Source organism: Loxodonta africana, chromosome 1 (assembly GCF_030014295.1).
Source record: "Loxodonta africana isolate mLoxAfr1 chromosome 1, mLoxAfr1.hap2, whole genome shotgun sequence".
NCBI classification, from domain to species: domain Eukaryota; kingdom Metazoa; phylum Chordata; class Mammalia; order Proboscidea; family Elephantidae; genus Loxodonta; species Loxodonta africana.
Window position 1 is genome coordinate 151831155 of NC_087342.1, and position 24350 is coordinate 151855504.

Below are 24350 nucleotides of genomic sequence, written 5' to 3' on the forward strand. Positions count from 1 at the left end.
AAATGCTGAACGCCTATGCAGTTCTCATGTTATCAGCTGGCCACTCTCCTGCTGTGCAGTGGCAACAGCAGATGTTGCTTAACGAGTGACTGGAACCTGGTGGCCCCCAGGGCCTGTCTTATTTGCCTGTTTGTTTTTTATGCTGACTTTGGGTGCTTTTTGGTGGAGCAGGTGCCCTCCTCACAACTCCCTACTGTCTTATGCACACTTATATTTTTACTAGTTTATATGACTTTACTCATCCATACCACTTTACCCAATTACATTATTTGCCAGGCCTCTGGAAGAGTTGGGTTTGTGAGCCTGGGATTTAGTGCTAACCCTGGTAGTGCAGTGGTTAAGAGCTACAGTGCTAACCGAAAGGTTGGCAGTTTGAATCCACCAGGCGCTCTTTGGAAACCCTATCGGGCAGTTCTACTCTGTCCTGTAGGGTCACTATAAGTTGGAATCGACTCGACGGCAATGAGTTTTTTTGTAATCATTAGCACCTCATGTAAGGGTGATGGTGTCTTTGGCTTCTCCTAGGCTGCAGTGAAGAGCTGCTCAGTGGCACACTGCACGACTCGGGGGCCACTCACATAAACTATGTATGTACATTGCACCTCTGCAGGTTTTGCAATGCATAGCCTGCACAACTGTTGATGGTGGCCCTAAGTCACAGGGAATGACTCTGTCGTGAACATAGGCCTCAGAATGCTTAGTATTAGGATGAAAGAAGAAGAGGAATTGTACACAGAGTTCAAAGGGTGACAATTTAACAGCTTGCCATTGTGAAGCCCCTTCTTTGACTTCTTACAGCTTAAACCATCTCACTGAATGTCATCTCCGGACAGAAGTTCAAGCTACCCTAAAGTACAGAAATGACCAGGTTCACTAAAGTAAGAAACCCAAGTAGGGTATTTTCAACAATGGTGAGTAAAGCAAGTTTACACTTCTCAGAATGTTACTACACTAACTGTGAAAATTACTGGTTGCTTTTACCTTTCCCCAAGCAGGGAAGGTGCTGTGAATTCTTTCATTCTTTGTCTCTCAAGGGAAATCTAGCAATCCTTAAACCATCTGAAAGAGCAAAATCATAGCAACAGTCACACTGATTCAGATCCCACATCTACGTCTGCACCAAACTTTGGTTGAGCTACTCAAAACCTGAAGAGTAACTGAACTAGAAACTACGAGTGAGTATGAGCCACAGGTAAGGTTCAGTTCCCTTAAAGTAAGATACTCTGTTCAGATTCGCGACTCTAACACTTTAAGTGCATCACATAGAAACTGGTTACACCACAAACCTAATGAGTGGTGACTTCGACATGAGCCCTTGAGTGGGAATGTGGCATAGGGTCTACCTTCTGGCTCCCACTTAGCCAATTTTCTATAAGCCAATAAACTTGTATTGACAACCATACAAACAAACCAAACAACTGTACCTCCTCAGGCAAGCTGACCACCAAGTCATGTTTCGTCTGTCCGACCAGCGCCTGCCAGAAGTATTCACTGCATGCGGCCAGCACAGCCCGGTGGGCCCGGAACTCCTTTCTCTCCACGATCAAAGTCACGTCACAGAGAATATCCTTCTTCCGCTGGTCATTGAGGCCCAGGAGGATGTTGGTGCAGTGGACTGTGGACTCATACACATACATGGGGGAGTCAGGCTTCTCATCCACAGACATGCCGTTCACACCCTGAAAGAAAGAAAGAAAGGCCAAGTCACCATATAAATCACAGTCTGAGAGAGAGGAGAGAGAGATGACATCACGGTTCCTGTGTCACACTGCCATGAGCCATCAGAAAGGAGCAGAATTGCCAATCAGCACGTTCATGCTCGGTTAGCACAATGAGCTCAGAAAACTTATCTGGAAAGTCACGGTTTATCGGTGACTTTTAGCCTTTCTACTCAATGCATCACTTAGCCCATGGTAACAAAGCCAGATTTTTAAATGAACACCTAAAAAATTTTAAGCATGTGGGTACTTCAAAACTTTGTAATTCTGATTTTGATATAAGGCTGAAAAAGAACTTCTGCTATTTACAAATAGTCCCAATTCAAGTACTAACTGAGATTTGTGTAAAGAGGAAAGTGTTTGGAATGCTGTGTTGGTGAAGTACACATAAAGTTCCTAAGTTGGAATTTGGCTAAAATCCCAAGCAGAGTAAATACCTAATCACAACACACAATTTAACACATAAACTAAACTCTGTGTTCTGGAGAAAAGATAGAGCCAGCTATTGCAACTACCCTCTTTTGCCACTTCAGACAAAGTACAACCAACATAGTGTGATCGTTGCTTGGCTCCTAAAAAGATATGGAATAGCATTGTCATTATCCTGGCTGCTTTGATGTATATTCTCTTTAAGGAAACACTTTATACCATATCAGGAGTCATAAAAAAAAAAGATATATTCAACAGTGAAGATCACTTTTACAAAAGGGGTCTTTGCTTTAAATAGTGTCCATTTACATATTTTAAAAAACAACATCCACCTAAATATAAAATCTAAAATGATAAAGGTCACAGAAGAAAAAATAGAGACAACGTTAGGAGTCCAAATAAATGGCATAAACAGAATACAAAACATTACTAACAATGTACAAAAACCAGAAAAGAAACTAGACAACTGGGAGCTCCTAAAAATCAAACATCTATGCTCATCCAAAGACTTCACCAAAAGAGTAAAAAGATTACCTACAAACTGGGAAAAAGTTTTTAGATATGACATTTCTGATCAGTGTCTGATCTCTAAAATCTGTGCGATACTGCAAAAACTCAATAACAAAAAGTCAAATATCCCAATTAAAAAATGGACAAAGGATATGAACAGGCACTTCACTAAAGATGACATTCAGGTAGCTAACAGATACATGAGGAAATGCTCACCATCCTTAGCTATTAGAGAAATGCAAATCAAAACTACAATGAGATTCCATCTCACTGCAACAAGGCTGGCATTAATCCAAAAGCACAAAATAATAAATGTTGGAGAGGTTGTAGAGAGACTGGAACACTTATACACTGCTGGAGGGAATGTAAAATGGTACAACCCCTTTGAAAACTGATTTGGCACTTCCTTAAAAAGCTAGAAATAGAGCTACTGCACAATCCAGCAATCCCACTCCTTGGAATATATCCTAGAGAAATAAGTGCCTTTACACGAACAGATATGTGCCCACCCATGTTCACTGCAGCACCGTTTATAATAGTAAAAAGATGGAAGCAACCAAGGTGCCCACCAACGGATGAATGGATAAATTATGATATATTCATACAATGGAATATCAAGCATCGATAAAGAACAATGATGAATCCGTGAAACATTTCATAACGTGGAGGAATCTGGAAGGCATTACCCTGAGTGAAATTAGTCAGTTGCAAAACGACAAATATTGTATGAGACCACTGTTAGAAGAACTCAAAAAGTGGTTTAAACAGAGAAGAAAATATTCTTTGATGGTTATGATGTGGGGAGGAAGGGAGGGAGAGGGTTTTTCACTAATTAGATAGTAGACAAGAACTATTTTAGGTGCAGGGAAAGACAACACACAATACAGGAGAAGTCAGTGCAACTGGATTAAACCAAAAGCAAAGAAGTTTCCTGAATAAACTGAGTGCTTCAAAGGCCAGCATAGCAGGGGCGGGGGTTTGGGGACCATGGTCTCGGAGGACATCTAAGTCAACTGGCATAATAAAATCTATTAAGAAAACATCCTACACCCCATTTTGGAGAGTGGCGTATGGGGTCTTAAACGCTAGCAAGTGGCCATCTAAGATGCATCAATTAGTCTCAACCTACCTGGAGCAAAGGAGAATGAAGAACACCAAAGACACAAGGTAACTATGAGCCCAAGAGACAGAAAAGGCCACATAAACCAGAGACTACATTAGCCTGGGACCAGAAGAACTTGATGGTGCCTGGCTACCACCAAAGATTGCCCCAGCAGGGAACACAACAGAGAACCCCTGAGGGAACAAGAGAGCAGCAGGATGCAGACCCCAAATTGTTGTAAAAAGACCAGACCTAATGGTCTGACCGAGACTAGAAGGACCCCGGAGGCCACGGTCCCCAGACCTTCCGTTAGCCCGAGACAGGAACCATTCCCAAAGCCAACTCTTCAGACAGGGATTAGGCTGGACTATAGGACAGAAAATGATATTGGTGAGGGGTGAGCTTCTTGGATCAAGTAGACGCATGAGACTATGTGAGAAGCTCCTGTCTGGAGGGGAGATAAGAAGGCAGAGGGGGACAGAAGCTGGCTGAATGGACATGGAAATAGAGGGTGGCGAGAAGGAGTGTGCTGTCTCATTAGGGTGAGAGCAACTAGGAGTATATAGCAAAAAAGAAAAAAAATTTTTGTATGAGATACTGACTTGATTTGCAAACTTTCACTTAAAGCGTAATAAAAATAAAAAAACAAAAAAAGGAAAAAAACCCAGCATTCTTGGAGCATTAATAAATGACTTAATTTATATAACATAGTTTTCCAATAATGCCCGTAACTACCATGAATTCCACTAGGGAGTCTTTTTGGGGGAGGGGCTTTATCATTTTTTTACCAGTTTTAATTGCATATAGGTGTACAGTGTACAATTTGATATCTTTTGACATATGTACACAACTGTGGCACCTAACAACAACAACAATACAATTGTGAAACTATCATGACAATCAAGATCATGAACATATCCATCACTATCCAAAGTCTCCTTATGTGGAGTCCCAGGTTGGTACACTTAAGCGCTCAACTACTAACCAAAAGGTTGAAGGTTTAAATCCACCCAAAGTCATCTCGAAAGAAAGTCCTGGCAATCTGCTTCTGAAAGGTCACAACCTTGAAAACCCAGTGGTGCACAGTTCTACTAGGCAACACATGGGTCGCTAAGAGTTGGAATTATTTGAAAACCTTATCTTCAATGTGTTATCCAGTTATATTCGCTGCATTGCAAATACAGCTACAAAGCTTCCTTAGTAGTCTATTTCCTACGCCTTGCAACTATTACTCTGCTTTCTGACACTATACGTTTTAGTTTGCATATTCTGGACTTTTACATAAATGGAATCATATGCTCTGTATTCTGGCTTCTTTCACTCAGCATAATTATTTTGTGATTCACCCACATTGTCTCGTGTTTCAAAAGATTGTTCCTTTCTTGCTAAGTAGTTGTTCTCTTATATGGACATGCCACGATTTGTTTATCTGTTCATGAGAGTTCCAATTCTTCCACATCCTTGCCAAGACTTGGTATGGTCAGTCTTTCTAACTTTGCCATTGTAATAGATATACGGTGGTATTTTTTTTGTGGTCTTATTTTGCATTTCTCTAATGGCTGAAGATGCTGAACATCTTTCATGTGCTTATTTGCCATCTGTATATCTTCTTTGGTCAGTATCTGTTCAAATCTTTTATTCATTTTTCATTGGGCTGTTTACTTACTATTGAACGTAGAGAGTTGTGAATAAAAAGTCTTCGATATGTAATTTGCAAGTATTTTCTTCAAGTCTGAAGCTTGTCTTTTCACAGTCTTAACAGTGTCTTTCAAAGAGCAGAAAATCTTCATTTTGATGAAATCCAATTAACTGAATTTTTTTTTTTTTTTAATTCTACTTTAGATGAAGGGGAAACCCTGGTGGCATAGTGCTTAAGTGCTATGGCTGCTAACCAAAGGGTCGGCAGTTTGAATCCGCCAGGCGCTCCCTGGAAGCTCTATGGGGCAGTTCTATTCTGTCCTGTAGGGTCGCTATGAGTTGGAATCGACTCGACAGCACTGGGTTTGGTTTTTGGGTTAGATGAGGGTTTATAAAACAAACTAGTTTCTCATCAAACAGTTAGTACACACATTGTTTTATGACATTGGTTAACAACCCCATGACATGTCAATACTCTCCCTTCTCAACCCTGGGTTCCTACTACCAGTCGAATTTTTCTTTTATGCTTTTGGTGTTGTACCTAAAGAATCTTTGCCTAAGCCAAGGTCACCAAGATTTTCCCCTATGTTTTCTGTTAGAAATTTATTTTATTTATTTGGCTCTTACATGTAGGTCTATGATTCTTTTTGAATTACTTTTTGTAGATGTTACAAGGTACGGGTTAAGGTTAGTTTTTTTCTTTTTGCATATGAATATCCAATTGTTCCAGCACCATTTGTTGGAAAGACTTTGCTTTCTCTTTTGTTGAAAGTCAGTTGTCTAGATATTTGTGGGTCTATTTCTGGACTCTGTTCCATTGATATTTGTTTATTTTTATGCTAATATCATACTGTCTGGATTACTATAGCTTTATAACAAGTATTGAAATCATGTAGTACTAGTACTCTAACTTTGTTCTTTTTCAAAGTCATTTAGATTATGTACATTTCCATATGCATTTCAGAATCAGTATGTCAATGTCTATAAAAAGTCTGCTGGAGTTTACATTGGGATAGTATTGAATCTATTGCTCAGTTTGGGAAGAACTGCTTTCTTAACAATATTAAGTCTTCTGACCCGTGAATACAGTACATCTCTCCATGTATTTAAAGGTCATCTTTAATTTTTCTCAGCAATGTTTTTTAGTAGTGTATAGGTCTTGTACATCTTTTGTCAGATTTATGCCTAAGCATTCATATTGTTGATGCAATTGCAAATGGTATTGTTTTGTATTTTCTATTTCCAATTTTTTGTTTCTAGTATACAGAGATACAACTGATTTTTGTGTATCGGTCTTGCACCCTTCAACCTTGCTTAACTCACTTAGTTCCTGCAGCTTTTTCAAACATATGTACGTACATATATTCCATACGGTTTTCTACATAGAAGATTATATTCTACAGAATAAAGATATTTTATTTCTTCCTTTCCAATCTGGATGAATTTAATTTCTTTCTCTTGCCTTGTTTCACTGGCCAGAACCACCAGCACTACTTTGAGTAGACATGGCAAGAGCAGACATCCTTGCATTGTTATTGACCTTATGGGAAAACATTCAGTTTTTTACCATTATATATGATGTTGCCAATAGGCATTTCATAGATGCCCTTATTGAGTTGAGAGTTGTTTTTATTGGATTGGATGTTGGATTTTGTTAAACGTTTTTTCTGCCATCTACTAAGGTGATTACAGTTTGTTAGTTTTTTTTTTTTTTTTTTTAGTTTGTCAATATGGTGAATAACATTGATTGATTTTTGAATGTTAAACCAACCTCAGATTTCTTGGATGAATTCTACTTAGTCACGATATATTTACCTCAATCTAATTGTTGAATCCAATTTGCTAACATTGTATTAAGAGTTTTTACATCTATGTTCATGAGGGATATTAGTCTGAAGTTTTCTTTTTTTAATAATGTTTTTTATCTGATTCTAGTATCAAGGTAATACTGGTCTTGCAAAATACTTTGGGAAGTATTTTTTCCTCTTTAATTTTCTAGAACACTATGTGTAGAATTGGTATTATTTCTTCTTTACATGTTTGGTAGTAAAGTCTTCCGTGTCTGAAGTTTTCTTTAGGTACAAATTCATAAAAAGAAAAAAAAATTACTTCATGTATTGGATAAAGTTGAACATAATATTCCTTAGTTTTCCTTTTAATATTGTTAGAATATGTACTGATATCACTTCTCACATCTCAGATATTGAGAATTTGTGTTTTATGTTGACAGTTTTATTGCTATGCCTTCAAGTTCACTAATCTTTTCCTATGCAATGTCTAACCTACCATTAATCCCTCCAAGTGTGTAATTTTCAACTTATTCATGTGGTTTTCATCTCTAAAAGTTTGTCTTGGGTCTTTTTCTATATCTTCCTTGTCTCTACTTAACATGTTCAATCTTTGCTCTAACTTCTTGGACATCTGGAATACAGTTATAATAGCTTTTTTTTTTTATTGTGTTGTAGGTGAAAGTTTGTAGCACAAATTCATTTTCATTAAAAAATTTATACACAAATTGTTTTCTGACATTGGTTGCAATCCCCACAATGTGTCATCACTCTTCCCCTTTCCTTTTCCGCCATGGGTTCTCTGTGTCCATTCATCTGGTTTGCCTGTCCCTTCCTGCCTTCTTGTCTTTGCTTTGGAGCAGATGTTGCCCATTTGGTCACGTATACTTGATTGAACTAAGAAGTACGTTCCTCAAGTGTATTACTGTTTGTTTTAGAAGCCTGTATAAAAAGGTGGACTCTGGGAGTGGCTTCAGTTCTGAGTTAGTGGGACGTCCAGGGGCCATAGTCTCATGGGTTCCCCAGTCTCTGTTGGACTGGTAAGTCTGGTCTTTTTTTTGTGTGTTTGAATTTTGTTTTACATTTTTCTCTCTCTCTGTCAGGGACTTTGTATTGTGGTTCCTGTCAGACCAGTCGGTGGTGGTAGCACCATCTAGTTCTGGGCTCAGGCTGACGGAAACTGTGATTCATTTGGTCCATTAGTCCTTTGGACTAATATTTTCCTTGTGCCTTTGGTTTTCTTCATTTTCCTTTGCTCTGAACATGATGGAACCAATAGATGTATTTTAGATGGCTATAATAGCTGTTTCAATGTTCTCATCTGTTAATTCTAATATCTGTGTCAACTGTGGTTCAGTTTTAATTTATTGCTATTTCTCCTCATTGTGAATCATGTTGTTCTGTTTCTTTGCACGACTGTAAATTTTTAATTGTATACTAAAAAAAAATACTAGACATTATAAATTTTATCTTACTGGATGTTGGATATTTTTGTATTCCTATAAATAATCTTGAGCTTTGTTCTAGGCTTCAGCTGAATTCCTTGGAAAAAATTGAATCCTTTTACTTCTTGCATTTGAGATTTGTTAAGTGGTAACAGCAGCACATAGTCTAGGGCTAATTATTCACCATAACTTATGCAAGACCCTTCTGAGTACTTTATTCAATGCCTCTTGAATTATGTGGTTTTCTATTCTGAGTGGTAGAAATAGGCACTATTCCTGGCCCTCTGTGAGCTCGGACTACTATTCCTTCTAATCCTTTTGGGTGGTTCTTTTCCCATCCTTGGGTAGTTTCCTCACACGCATGTGCTGATCAATTTCTCTGTTTAATATTTCAGGGAAGCCCTCTGCAGATATCTGAAGTTCTTTTTCTGTGTAGACCTCTCTTCTGCCCTCTGAACTCTAGCCACCATAGTCTTCCCGCACTCTCAGCTCTACCTCCCAGCTTCTTCCTTGGTTTTCCCTTCCTGTGGCATGGCCTGGAAACTCTCAAAGCAGTAAGATGGCCTCAGCTTGTTTATTTTCCTTCTTTCAAGGATCATTACCTGTTGTTGCCTGGTGTCCAATGTCTTGAGAACCATTGTTTCATATATGTCATCTGTTTTTACAGTTGTTTTAGACAGGAGAGTAACTCTAATACCTATTACTCCATCTTGGCTGAAAGCAGAAGTCCTGAATTAATTTTTTTATATTACAATTACTCTAAACACTTTACAAACATTAGTTTATCAAACTGCTAACCATATAGTATAAAGTTAGCTATAAATGATAGTTTCTAATACCTTATTTAATACCTTATTATAACAGTATTTCTGCAAAGAAAAGTTATTAGTCCTTAGGGTATTCCAATAAAAGATAAAGCTTTATTATATAGACTCACTTTCTGTGCAACCAGAATAACATTATAAATGACACAATTCAGTTGTAATGGCCATAACCCATAGGGTAGGATCTAGTTTATATGGCTTCTGTTTACGCCTAGGAAATTGCTGCTAAATACTTTATTATGTGTGTAGTAAGAAGACAAAATATTTTCCACTCTGGCTTTGTACTGAGCCTTCACTTCCTTGGACAGTTTTCAGGATTTTCTTATCTCCCATCTAGGGTCTCAAGTTTGATTTACTTACTCCATTTTCTGTTCTTAAAATATTGCTTTTTCTCTGATCACGTTCAGTTTTCTCAATTAGTCTGTAGAAACTTATTGAGTTTTTTTCTTATCATAATACCTTGCATGTAAGCAGGTACTCAAAACTGAGTGGAAACAATTAATGTGCTAGGACTTAGATGGTTGCTTAATTCATAAGAAATGGGAGATTTATAAAGAATGTCTCATTTTTTCTAACACATTTATGGTGCAATACATATTAATGCACCTGCACCAAGAGGAGGGAAGCATGGTATGAAGGATACAAAGCCCTAAGTTCTTTAGTGAAACATGAAATGAAAGAAAGAAAGAGAGAAATGAAAGTAAGGTGCAGTGAAGAAACAAGTAGACCAGAGGTCTAGGGCTTTCGGTCCAGCTTTGGTACCGACCAGTTTGTGGATTTGGACAAATCACCTAACTTTCTGTGGGCCTACTTACATGTTTGTAAAATGAAAAGTTTGGAATAGAAGACCAGCAAAATTCTTACAGATACACAATTCTATGCATCCAGGAATCTATAAAAGAAATATACCTAACTGCTCATAGGGATTGGATACTATCGTTTTTAACTGAGAGAAGCTAGCTTTCTTTGATGTTCTAAAGACAATTTATGTGCCTCATTTGATGTTGCATGGCTTAGCAAAACTGTCTCTGCAGAGATGAAATGGGGTGGACAATATATATAAGGAAACTAAAGCCTTCTAGGAGAAAAGGAATTAGGACCTCAACCCTTGCTCCCCATAGGTTGCAAATTAGGGAGATCTGTCTGGGTTTTTTTTTTTAGTCTGGGCGGACCTGAGTGTCCCTGGGTAAAGGGAGAAGAAGTCCTTTGAAATAAAATTACCTTTAGGAAATGGGGAATCCAAGCCTACCCAGGAGACGATTTCAGCACAATATGTGAAACTGATGCTATTAGTTCTTCTGGTCTTTGCCATCTTAGCCTAGAGATTTGTTCTGGGAACAATGGCTGAGCAAGGGAGTATGAACTAAAAGAATATGTCACTTGGGAACGCTGTGTAGGGTTCCACTGAGGTCAGAGCAGGGGCCTGACTACTTCAGAGTAGCAACGGTCTGCCCCATTAGGCAGAAGTAATCACTAACAGTGGTAAAGCAAAGGCAGTGGGTAGATAACCAGATTCCAGCTCCCAAGCAAGACTAGCTTCATTTTGGATTCTAAGACAGCTGGGGCGGCCTCAAAAAGAAACCCCATATCCTGCTAATAGGGCAGATTTGGGAAAATAAAGAAGATGTGGTGACATGTGCACCCCAAGACGATGAAGCAGGTCGCGGTAGTCATATAAACACGGACATCTGCTTTTTGGGTTAAACGTTTCAGAGAGTTTTAAGGGACATCTAAGAAGTATTAGACATGTTGATCAAATGATACAAAATCCATCATGCTCCTGAAGCTGTTGCCAGACTCTAACCAATCTGAATATTTTCTTACATTATTCCTGGATAATCCTTCCTTATGCCATGCCAGCACTATTATTTTCCTCTTGGCCTTTCATTGCTATTGAGTTTTATCACACCCCTCCCTGTTGGCCCCTCTTCAAGAATAATGGAACATACAGTTTCTTCCTCTTCCTCCAGAAACCAGTCAGCCCTCCCCATACTCCCATTATCATGGGTGTTCTTCTACAAACTCTTCCCAGTTTTTCTGTTTTGATTGACCCATATGTCAAAGGTGATTTTGCCTTCTATTACTGCATGCTAAGATTAAAAAATGTTCCGTTAAGGTTTCTTTTTTCATTTATCCTCCCATTAGTAATTAAACAACATTTTTCCCCCTAATGCTGTAAATCCTGAAATCTGCAGCAGGACCCATGGGATCTAAGAATGAAATACTTTGTAGTGAGTAACGGCACCTAGAATAGCGTGTAGGAGTCTGACAGCCAGTCTTACTCTAAGCACTAGACAATGTGTTAAAGCATGTAGACATTAGCTGAAATCAGATTGTAAGGAAGCTTTCCAAAGGTTCTGATTTGGGTTTTGGCTAGATCTCAGTCTTCTTTTTATAGGCCAAAAAAACCAGCTGCACGTGTACACACACATATACCCCAATCATCTTATCATATGGTTCGGCAGGAAAAGTTAATTATTATTATTTTGTCATAAGTATGTTCATCCCCTCAAAAAGCTACACAGACAACTCTGCCCTCAAAGGTACAGTACTGATGAATGTAGACTCACTCACGTACTTGTTCATTCATTATTGGGTCATATTGAGAAATTAAAATGTCTAAGTTCTGAAGAAAGAAAAACAGCTATAAATCAAAAAACTAAAAAAACTAAAATAAATAAATAAATAAATAAACCTACAGTGGGAAGTCTGAAAAGCTGAAATTCACAAAAAGTAGAATGTTAAGTTTTTCAGACAACCTGTAATGTCTAGAATGTTTCAGATGAAAAGAAACGAATATGCCTTGCAGGTAATGAACAAGACCAGATTACAGACCATTTCTCTTGAAATTCCAACCACATTTCCCCTAGAAACAGTGCATTATGTAAATACTTCTGTGAATGAAACGCTAAATTATTTAGTAATTGCTGAGTAAATTTCTGCTCTTATCAACCATGCCTTTTTCTTAGTTTTTTTTTTTTTTTTTTACTATAAAACTGTAAGGATTAGTTTTTATAACAGAGTTACCAAGTCTATAGAACTTTTAGAGTGCATAACACTATTAAAATTACTAAGTTATTACTTTTGGATTGGAAGCACTTTTCAACTGCATCAAGACTCAAACTTCTTAAAGTGGAAGGCAATCCAATTTCAGGATTTTCTAATGGAAAGTTGCAGTGCCTGTCACTCGATGTCTCTAATGCCTCAGGAAGCTAAAGGAAGGGCCTGACATGGAGCAGCGAAAGCGTTTTGTGTTCTTTATTTACTCAAACACTCCATCTGCGTGTGTAATAGTGCCAAGGGAACCGAAATTTAAGGCTGTTGTTAGGAGGAAGCACTTGCAATTGTATCATCAAATCCTTAATAGCTCTGAATGGTTCTTGTACTTCAATAAAAACTACCATTTCCCTTGACCTTTCAGAAGGAAGTTCAACTTACTGACATAGCTTGTGACAATGTTTTCTACTGCATGGATAAAAAAAAGTATAAAAAACGTGTATATATATACATATATATATATAAAATTAGGGACAATCATCACAAGTTCCGGTTTTTTGCTAATTTTTGTTGTCAATGCTTTTTTTTTTTTTTTTTTAAATCACTCTTTTTAATAGATCAAAATTAAAAAAATAACCCAAACTGGTATCTGGCAATAAAGTAGTGACAACTATTAGCACTTTTTCTACATTTAGATACGAACAATGTGGAGGGGCAGGGTCTGATATAGACGCTGATTTGGAAGAAACATTTGAATGTTGGCAACAGACTGTATATATCTAGCTAAGGTCAATAAAGATTTAAAGAGATAATACACACTCACCATACTGGAAAGTATTAAAAAGTTGGACAACATCAAGTGTTTGCGATGATGTGAAGCAACAGGAACTCTCATACACTGATGGTTGGTTCTATGTCTTTGGAAAACAATTCGGCATTATCTAGTAAAGCTGAAGATGTACGTAATTATGATCCAGTAATTCCATTCTGGGGATACTGCATGGTTTACAATCAGAAAAGGTTGCATCCTTTCACCATATTCATTCAAGCTGTATGCTGAGCAAATAATCCAAAATGCTGGACTATAGGAAGAACGTGGCATCGGGACTGGAGGAAGACTAGTTAACAACCTGCGATATGCAGATGACACAACCTTGCTTGCCAAAAGCCAGGAGGACTTGAAGCATTTGCTGATGAAGATCAAAGACTGCAGCCTTCAGTATGGATTACACCTCTACATAAAGAAAATAAAAATCCTCACAACTGGACCAATAAGCAACATCATGATACATGGAGAAAAGATTGAAATTGTTAAGGATTTCATTTTACTTGGATCCACAATCAACGCCCATGGAAGCAGCAGTCAGGAAATCAAATGATGTATTACATTGGGCAAATCTGCTGCAAAAGACCTCTTTGAAGTATTAAAAAGCAAAGACCTCACTTGGAGGACTAAGTGTGCCTGAACCAAGCCATGGTATTTTTTCATCACTTCATATGCATGCAAAAGCTGGACAATGAATAAAGAAGACCAAAGAACTGATGCCTTTGAATTACAGTGTTGTACTATTGAATATACAATGGGTTGCCAAAAGAATGAACAAATCTGCCTTGGAAGAAGTAGAGCCAGAATGCTCCTTAGAAGCAAGGATGGTGAGACTTCATCTCACATACTTTGGACATGTTATCAGGAGAGACAGTCTGTGGAGAAAGACATCATGCTTGGTAAAGTAGAGGGTCAGCAAAAAAGAGGAAGACCCTCAACAAGATGGACTGACACGGTGGCTACAACAATGGGCTCAAACACAGCAATGACTGTGGGATGGCACAGAACTAGGTAGTGTTTTGTTCTGTTGTACATAGGGTCATTATGAGTTGAAACTGACTTGATAACGCCCAACAACAACAATTTCATTCCTAGGTTACACCTAGAGAAACTCTACTTGTCTGTATCAGGAAGCCTGTACAGCAGTGTTCACAGCAGTGTTGTCTTGGAATAACTCCCAACTGGAAACAATACAACATCCATCGGTAGCAGAATGAATAAATACACTGAGGTATGTTAATATAGACATGTAACAGAACTGTACAAAGCAAATCAGAGCCATATGCAATAACATGGATGAATCTCACAAACCTAATATTGAATACTGAGTGGCAGAAGCAAGACACAAAATAATAGCATACAATATGGTTCCATTTATATCAAGTTTAAAATGGATAGAACTTAAATATCTAAGGATACATACAGAGGTGGTAAAACTATAAAGAAAAGACTCAGAATAGAGGTTCCATCTGGAAAGAGGGAGTTGTGCTTGGGAAGGAGCATGGGGTGGGGGTAGGGTTCTGCAACTCTGTCACAATGCTGAATTTCTTGATATAGGTGTTCACTTTATAGTGTTCAATTATACATTTATGTTTTATGCACTTTTCTATTTGTATATTTTACAATTAAACGCACCCAAACCAAACCAAATCAAACCAAACTCATTGCTATCGAGTCGATTCCAGCTCATAAAAAAAAATAGACCCCCAGCTCCCCCTAAAATTAAAGCTATGTTTTCATTGTAGGAAAGGGTTAACAACTTAAGTGTTTACGGAGAGCCTGTCTCAGGTTCTGTGGCTTAATCACAAAAGTCCTACTGTGGACTTTGGGTTTCACATGAAAACACACAGCCATACCTGTTAGCCTACAACCTCAGGTCAGAAGGGTCCTTAAAGGTGACACATCTAAACAATTCCAACTTGTAAGTTTTAAGGCAGACTACAGGGACATGGTCTTTTGGGTGGTGGTGAGAAATCTGAACCCAGGTGTTTGCTTCTTAGCAAAACTCTTTTCTGAGCTCCTGTGTTTCATCTTCTTTCTTGTCAAAACCAAGTAACTTCAGCAAACCTGCATTTCCATATCTATAAAATGAGGATAAAATGAGGATATGGACCAGGCAACCCCTAAGGTATTCCTAGTTTTAATTTCTATGGTTCTATGACAGCACAGGAATTTTAGGAAAATCTCAAAACATGAGCTTCTCTACCTGCAGTTCTTGAGAAGACTGCTTAGGAAGTTGGAGAAGCTCAAAATAACACACCTGGGTGGAAGGGGACAATGTTGTCATACAACTTTATGGGGAGGTGAGGAAGATCTCCTGAAAAAGACTTCTCCTTTATAATCAACTCAAAGTAAGAATGGATCAAGGGCTCAGTTTTACATATTAATGGAACACACTGTCCGTAGGTACTGAGCAACAGTTCAACACTTTGCTCACTTTCTACTCCTAAAACAGCGCTCTAGTGTGCAGGACATGTTTTCAGAAGCTGTCTTAGTTATGTGTTTATGGAATCAAGAAGGCTATCCACCCTCTCTTCCTGTCTGAGTCTCTATCCAGCGATGTCAGGTGAGACAGCACTATTGAGGGGGCCAGGGAGAAGGCTATGGCTTGGATTTGACAGTGAAAAAGCCTGTTACTGTCGAGTTGATTCCAACTCATGGTTACCCCATGTGTTACAGAACAGAACTGCTCCATAGGGGTTTCTTCGCTGTGATCTTTATGGAAGCAGATTGCTAGGTTTTTTTTTTTCATGGTGCCACTGGGCAGGTTTGAACAGCTGGCCTTTAGGTTAGAAGTTGAGTTTAAACTGTTTATGCCACCCAGGGACCTTGGGTTTGACAATAACATGACACAAGCTGTCACTTCAAAGAGCAGCTTCGAAATCAATAGGTTAAAGCAACTCCAGCCCCTGCCATCTAGGGCACGTGATTATTGTTAGCGATGGCTGGGTGATAGTGGGGGTGTGGGTGTGGGCAAAGGAGGTGGGTGGCACAGGGGCAGTAAGTATGGAATTGGGAATTGGCAGATCTGGATATGCAGTGTTTTGATCACCTAACCTGCTTTTCTTTTCTGTATTCATTTGTGGTAAACACCACCCCCCACCTCCCTATCTACCCCCGCAAAGGTGCAGCCAAAGCCCCTGTCTATTCTGTTGGGATAAACTTGGTCATCTTCTACCCTTGGCAAGTTTTCTTTTCTATATTGTCACTTCCAGTTTGTCTCCAGTGTGACTTCGTTGTATCTATGCTCTTCATTTATATTCATTACTCATATGTCAATCTGTTTCCTATTAGCATTTGCTTCTTGCCTGTTAGGAGTTGGAGGACAGAGATAAGTCATTTCTTTTGTACATCTTTCTTTATCAGGGCATCTGTGTGAAATACTCTCCCAGTGTCCCCTTCTCTCCCCTTCTAGCTAGAAGAATATTACCCCAGAGCTTCATATTGCTAATGCGAGAAGAAATGGTGAACAGTGATTAGGAGGCTAAATGAGGGTGGTGGAACCTATTTACTTCATTAAGGCTCCTTGAGGGAAAATGCGAGGATGGGAAACTGAAAGATAAGGGTTAATACGAAAAGAATAAAAGATCCATTTGACTCAGAGCAATCTCCAGTTTGCCTGGATTCTATCAGACACCCTTCTCCATGGGGAAATCATCACAGAGAAATGACACGCAAAGTGCGCCATAAAGCATCTGAGTCAAACCAGAGGGAGGATGACTCAACGGATCATTTTACATTTTAATAGAAGGCACTGCAGATTTCTACCTGGTGCACAGTTCAAGAGAGGGCTCACATCCCCTCCCCAAAACTGTTCTCCACCGGGTGGGAGGGGAGTTCCCAGAACCTGACAGAAATTATTCTGTCTTAGAGAAAAGAACCAAGTCAAAACTCACAACAGAGAATCAAAGACTAATAAAAGACAACAGATATTCAAATACAGAATAAAGGGAAGGCTGCAAGTCTGTCTAATTCCAACTTTAGCATTACTGTCAAACCTAAGACACAACCTGAAAAAACTGAGCTCAGTAATTAGTGGACTTCAAATCTGAGAGGGCGAGGGTGATGGGAGGGAAATGAAGAAGGGGACAGGGAGGCGGGAGAGGAGGGGGAAGAAAGAGGAGGACATCTAAATTTTGCAATTAAAACATTTTTTGTTCCTTAAATTAGCTTCGAAAGACTCTATCATGGTAATTACTGTCAGAAATACACAACTTTGTCAGTGACAAAGTTGGGCTGGATTTCCATGGGAAGTCAAGAAATAATACTAGCAATACCATGGTTTCTAGCACATTATTTGGACTAGAATCTGTTTGTAGGTGGTAATACACATAGATTTATCTGATCAGGAATTCTTATGGTAGACGCAGGACTATCAAACTTACTCCTAGAAACTTCTCAGGGAAGCTACCTCCAGATGCACTTTTGCTAAAAGGGTCTGACTAGACACAAAGAACATTTATAGTTACGCGGCTGTTCACCCTCATGATCTCTATCAACGCCTGCCCTGGCTCATGACAAGCTGCACTGCTTACAGGTAGGAAAGAAAACAGAGGTGAGTTACGGAGGGTTGGCACAAATACCACTTTTACGGAAAAGAGGCTTAACAAAGGAAACTTGCTTCACTCATGCACCAGGGTCTTTTAGACACCGTGATTCTGTTCTGAAATATTTCCTCTGCAGGGATGTAAGCTGGGAAGAATGAAGTTTAGATTGCAAGATGGTCCACCTGTAACTAAAAATCAAACTCAGTACCAAACCAAAGGCACAGCATCTAAATGGGGGCAGAGAAGTGCTCTGGCTTAAGGGTCATTCTGGAAGTGCTTCAGGAAAGGATTGTGAATTTCCATTGAAGACTTGGTTCCTCCTCCCCCTTCCTTTTTCTATTTAAAAATGATTAAAACCATGAAGCTAAGACCATTGGCTGGCAGTTTATTAAATCTCACATCAGGTTATAAAAGCACTTGAACCATCTGTCATCATACAGGAGGTCAAATGGAGCTGGAATATTAACACACAGGTGAAATGTTCTCCTGAGAGCATGGGGGAAAGGCAAGAGACCAGTGAAGAGGGAAGGGAGAGAAAGGATGTGCTCTGAGCTTTCCAGGTCCCTGTCCTGTCCTTGGCACTTTCTCAGAGCGATTCTTATTGTCTCCAGAAGGCAGGGGCATAAATGCTTCAAGACACTGAGTATGCTGTTTAAAATATAAATTGCATTATATACCTAAACCACTGCTACTCACACACACCATTTGTATTTCACAGAATCTTCATTTCAGATAAAAGAAGGTAAAGAAGAGGTTATTTTCTAACTCACTCATTATAAAAAGCCAAAATTGCACTGTCATGGGGGAGAAAATAGCCCCTCTCCAAATGGTCAGAAAGGGGTGTGAGGGCTGGCCTTTTGGCCGGGTAGTTCCTGAAAAGTAGAAGCGCCACGCAGGAAGAGGCTCCTCAGCATTCTTGACTTTACAATGCACCCACTTTGCGTGTCTCCTTCCATCCTTAGACAGAGGGGCCTCTGTTTGAGTCCCTGCTCTCCCACTTCCTACTTGTGGGGCTCTAGGTGTTTTAATGAAATTCTGTAATTCTTGGTCTTTTCACCTGCAAAAAGCTAAGTGAAAATTAAATGAGATGAAGCAATAAAGTATTTAGGATGGTCTTTATTTCACAGTAAACACTCTACAAATAAAATCATTATTACAAAAAGAAAATCAACTTCTTTTGGTGCATTTTATGAATTCATAATTTTGTGTACTTTTCTTATATTAGAAAACCCTGATGGTGCAGTGGTTAAGAGCTATGGCTGTTAACTCTATGGGGCAGTTCTACTCTGTCCTATAGGGTCACTATGAGTTGGAATTGACTTGATGGCAATGGGTTATTTTTGTTTTGTTTTGTTTCTTATATTAAGACAAACTTCAACAGCATAAAGAGTGATATATACCTTTATTTTCCAGATTTTCCTGCTTAAACTTGGGGAAAGACCAATTTGCTTGATTTCCATCCTAGGAAATGATAGGACGAGGCATGGGTTTTGGTGCTACTTCTAGCAGTACTTTCCTGAGCGACTTTGGTCATGACACCACTGTAGCCTTTCCTCTGCAACATCCCACCATGACTACGAAGGTCAAATAAGGCAATGGATTTGAGAACCCTCTGAGAAGTATAAAGGACTCTGCTTGTATCAAGGAATTAACCTCACCATCATTTGACTAATTCTACACATAATTACATCAAGAATGTCTGCTTTTGTGGGCACTTAACCCTGATATATTGCTCTCTCATTCCAAGAGTGTCTGGCTGATGGGGGACTTGATTCTTGCCTCATAACAGCTCCTAAAAGATTCCATTCCTTTTTATTTACTAAAAGTCAGTGCTTTGAATATTCTACCTTACTGTTACAGGCTTTCATTCTCTTCTCTCTCTGCTATCTATTGCGTGTATGCTTCCCACAAATCAGAATCTTCTTTCATCTGAGAGGCAGTATGGAGTCATGGTGAGGAGCCAGGCTCTGAAGCCAGCCTGTTTGCATGTGAATGGTGACTGCTACACAACCTTGAATTTAGAGACCATCTTAAGAATATATTTGACATGCTGAACACTAATGACTGAAGACCAGATGAGTTGTGGAATGACATCGAGGACATCGTACATGAAGAAAGCAAGAGGTCATTAAAAGACAAAAAAGAAAGAAAAGACCTAAGTGGATGTCAGAAGAGATTCTGAAACTTACTCTTGAACACTGAATAGCTAAAGCAAAAGAAAAATATGATAAAGTAAAAGAGCTGAACAGAAGATTCCAAAGGGTGGCTTGAGAAGACAAAGTATTACGATGACATGTGCAAAGGCCTGGAGATAGAAAACCAAAAGGGAAGAACACGCTCAGCATTTCTCAAGCTGGAAGAACTGAAGAAAAAATTCAAGCCTTAAGTTGCAATACTGAAGGATTCTACGGGGAAAGTATTAAACGACCCAGGAAGCATTAAAAGAAAATGGAAGGAATACACAGAGTCACTATATCAAAAAGAATTGGTCAATGTTCAACCATTTCAGGAGGTAACATAAGATCAGGAACTGATGGTACTGAAAGAAGAAATCCAAGCTACACTGAAGACAGTGGCAAAAAACGGCTCCGGGAATTGACGGAATACCAATTGAGATGTTTCAACAAACGGATACAGTGCTGGAAGTGCGCACTATGCCAAGAAATTTGGAAGACAGCTACCTGTCCAACCGACTGGAAGAGATTCATATTTATGCCTATTCCCAAGAAAGTTGATCCAGCTGAATGCAGACACTATCAATCAATATCATTAATATCACACTCAAGCAAAATTTTGGTGAAGGTCATTCAAAAGTGGCTGTAGCAGTATCTAGACAGGGAACTGCAGAAATTCAAGCTGCATTTAAAAGAGGTTGTGGAACCAGGGATATCACTGCTGATGTCAGATGGATCCTGGATGAAAGCAGAGAATACCAGAAAGATGTTTACCTGGGTTTTCTTGACTACGAAAAGGCATTTGACTGTGTGGATCATAACAAATTACCAATTACACTGTGAGGAATGGGAATTCCAGAACACTTAATTGTGCTCATAAGGAACCTGTGTACAGACCTAGAAACAGTTGTTCAGACAGAACAAGAGGATACTGAGTGGTTTAAAGTCAGGAACCGTGTGGGTCAGGGTTGTATTCTTTCACCATTCTTATTCACTATGTATGCTGAGTAGATAATCCAAGAAGCTAGGTTACCTGAAGAATGGGGCATCAGCACTGGAGAAAGACTCATTAACAACCACGTTATGCAGATGACACAACCCTGCTGGCTGAAAGTGAAGAGAACTTGAAGCACTTATTGATGAAGATCAAAGACCACAGCCTTCAGTACGGATTATACCTCAACATAAAGAAAACTAAAATCCTCACAACTGGACCAATAAGCAACATCATGATAAACGGCAAAAAGATTGAGGTTGTCAAGGATTTCATTTTACTTGGATTCACAATCAACACCCAAGGAAGCGGCAGTTGAGAAGTCAAAAGACGCATTGCATTGGGTAAATCTGCTGCAAGACACCTCTTTAAAGTGTTGAAAAGCAAAGACGTCACCTGAGATGGCACTAAGGTGTGCCTGACCCAGCCATGGTGTTTTCAATTGCCCCATATGCATGTGAAAGCTGGACATTGGATAAGGAAGATCGAAGAAAAATTGATGGCTTTGAATTGTGGTGTTGGCGAAGAATATTGAATATACCATGGACTGCCAAAAGGACAAACAAGTCTGTCTTGGAAGAAGTACAACCAGAATGCTTCTTAGAAGCAAGGATGGTGAGCCTACGTCTCACATACTTTGGGCATGTTATCAGGAGGGATCAATCTCTGGAGAAGGACATTGCGCTTGGTAAAGTAGAAGGTCAGCAAAAAGGAGGAAGACCTTCAATGAGATGGACTGACACTGGCTGCAACGATGGGCTCAAGCATAGCAACAATTGTGAGGATGGCACAGGACTCGGCAGTGTTTCGTTCTGTTGTGCACGGGGTGGCTGTGAGTAGGAACCAACTCAATGGTACCTAACAACACCACCACCTTGGACAAAGCATGGGCGTGCTCTCTAAAGATTCCTAATCTGTGATCCAGTTGTCACGATGAGTAAACAATTTAAACTCGTACATGTAAAGTGCTTAGAGCAAATCCTGGAAGGCAGTAAGCACTCACTAAACGTTGTATACCTCTGTGGTTTTATGGAAGCAGCACGGCATAATGGTTAAGAGTACAGGCTCTGGAACCAGACTGCCTGGGTTTGAATCCTGACTCTGCTACTCACTAGCTGCAAAACCTTGGGCAAGATACTTAGCTTTTTCTGTGTTTCAATTCCTTCATCCGTAAAATGGGTGTGATAAAGAGTACCTAACTCATAGGGTTTTGAGGGTTATAAAAGTCTGTATGTTTGTTGATTAATTCATTTATTCACTCATTTGACATAAAGAAAATGCTCAATAAAATTAGCTGTTCTTTCTCACTCATTCTAACTTTTCCCATTCACTTCATTCCCAGCTTGATAACGATTTGTCTTTTTTTCACATCAGCATCTCCTGTTTTCAGCCCTGCCTATATAAATCAGGCTCTCCTAGCAGCCTTTCTGTCTCTTGAGATTTATACTAGTTCTTGAATTGCATGGATTTAGGATATCCACAGTGGGGCTCGAAATGTGCATTTTGATCCACATGGCAGGTGATCCAAGGCAGCCTGCAAAATGGGAATCCCTGTCCTGCTACTTCTTAGAGCTAGGGACTTGGGCAGCTTATTTCAGCTCCCTGAGACTTGCTTCTTAATATGTGTAGTGAAGATAAAATCTGCCTTCTAAGGGCTTTTTGAGAGTTAAATATGATGGTTCCATCTTTGATACCCTTTAGTCTTGGCTCAGACATCACCTTCTCAGTAAGGTCTCCTTGACCACCCTATTTAACCTGCAACCCCACCTTCCCACCTGTACCCTCTATTCTCTTTTCCTGCTTTATGTTTCTCCATAACATTTATTACCACCTGCCATATGCTATATTTTGTTCATTGCTTATTTTTCCCCAGACAGCATGGAATTTTTTCTCTTTTGCTCACTGTTGATTCCCCAGAGTCTCAAAAGTGCTCTAGGCACATAGTTGGCACTCAATAATTACATTTTATTTATTTAATTTTATTGTGGTTGAGGCGAAAGTTTAGAGCTCATGTTAGTTTCTCATTCAAAAATTTATACACATATTGTTTTGTGACATTGGTTGCAATCCCCACAATATGACAGCACTCTCTCCCCTTCCTCCTCGAGTTCCCAGTGTCCATTGGTACAGTTCCTGTCCCTTCTTGTCTTCTCGTCTTGCTTTTGGGCAGGAGTTGCCCATTTGGTCTCATATATTTGACTGAACTAAGAAGCATGTTCCTCACGTGTGTTATCATTTGTTTTATAGGCCTGTCTAATCTTTGTCTGAAAAGTGGGCCTCGGGAGTGGTTTCAGTTCCGAGTTGGTGGAGTGTCTGGGGGCAATAGCCTTGGGGCTCCTCCAGTCTCTACCAGACCAGTTAAGTTTGGTCTTTTTTGGTGAATTTGAATTTTGTTCTATATTTCTCTCTCATTCTGTCCAGGACTCTCAGTTGTGATCCCTGTCACAGAGTGGTCAGTGGTGGTATCTGGGTATCATTCTGTTCTTCTGGGTCGATAAATATTTGGTAAGAAAATAAATGGAGAAGAGTTAAAAAAAAATATTTTTTTAATTGTGCTTTAAGTGAAAGTTTACAAATCAAGTTAGTCTCTCATACAAAAAGTTATACACACCTTGCTATGTACTCCTAGCTGCTCGCCCCCTAATGAGACAGCACATTCCTCCTCTCCATCCTGTATTCCCCGTGTCCATTCAACCAGCTCCTGTCCCCCTCTGTCTTCTCATCTTGCCTCCAGACAGGAGTTGCCCACATAATCTCATGTGTCTGATTGAACCAAGAAGCTCACTCCTCACCAGTATCATCTTCTATCTTATAGTCTGGTCCAATCCCTGTCTAAAAAGTTGGCTTCAGGAATGGTTCCAGTCGTGGGCTAACAAAGGATCTGGAGACCATGACCTCCAGCGTCCCTCTAGTCTCGGTCAGACCATTAAGTCTGGTTGGAAAAGAGTTTTCATAGATCACAAGAAGTCCATATGTTACTTGTTAAAGATGAACAAGTAACAGGAATCACTCTGTTCCTGCTGATGTCTCCTTCAAATCTGCTTCTTGACATGCCTGCCTATGCTCTCCGGAGTTGTCTGTCTTTTCTGGGCCGCAAGGTCACCTTGCTTGTCCATTTATCCACAGAACACTCAGTCCATTCTGAAGAATGTGAATGTTGGAGGAAACTAATGATATAACCTTCAAGATATACAACCAAGATAATGGGGAGATACAAAAGCTATGGTAGAAGCTTAGATGGACACAGTGGAGGAAAAATTATTTACAGAGTTTCTTACTGGAAGGGCTTTAACTGTGTTTTATTCCCAAGGCTTTCTGGGCTCAACTATTCACACGCAGTAAAAGATATTCTTTATCCA

At 39.4% G+C, this 24350-nt stretch overlaps 1 protein-coding gene across 9 annotated transcripts in view; it reads right to left on the reverse strand.

The window, feature by feature from the left end:
- The window catches only part of BACH2 (BTB domain and CNC homolog 2), a 418232-nt gene that overhangs the window by 79968 nt on the left and 313914 nt on the right, over positions 1-24350 (reverse strand). For all 9 annotated transcript variants that reach the window (XM_064289003.1, XM_064289005.1, XM_064289008.1 and 6 more), the window contains one exon: positions 1425-1679. In XM_064289003.1, coding sequence (XP_064145073.1) covers positions 1425-1667 — 243 coding nt within the window. In that variant the 5' untranslated portion in view covers positions 1668-1679. The remainder of the gene's footprint in view (positions 1-1424; positions 1680-24350) is intronic.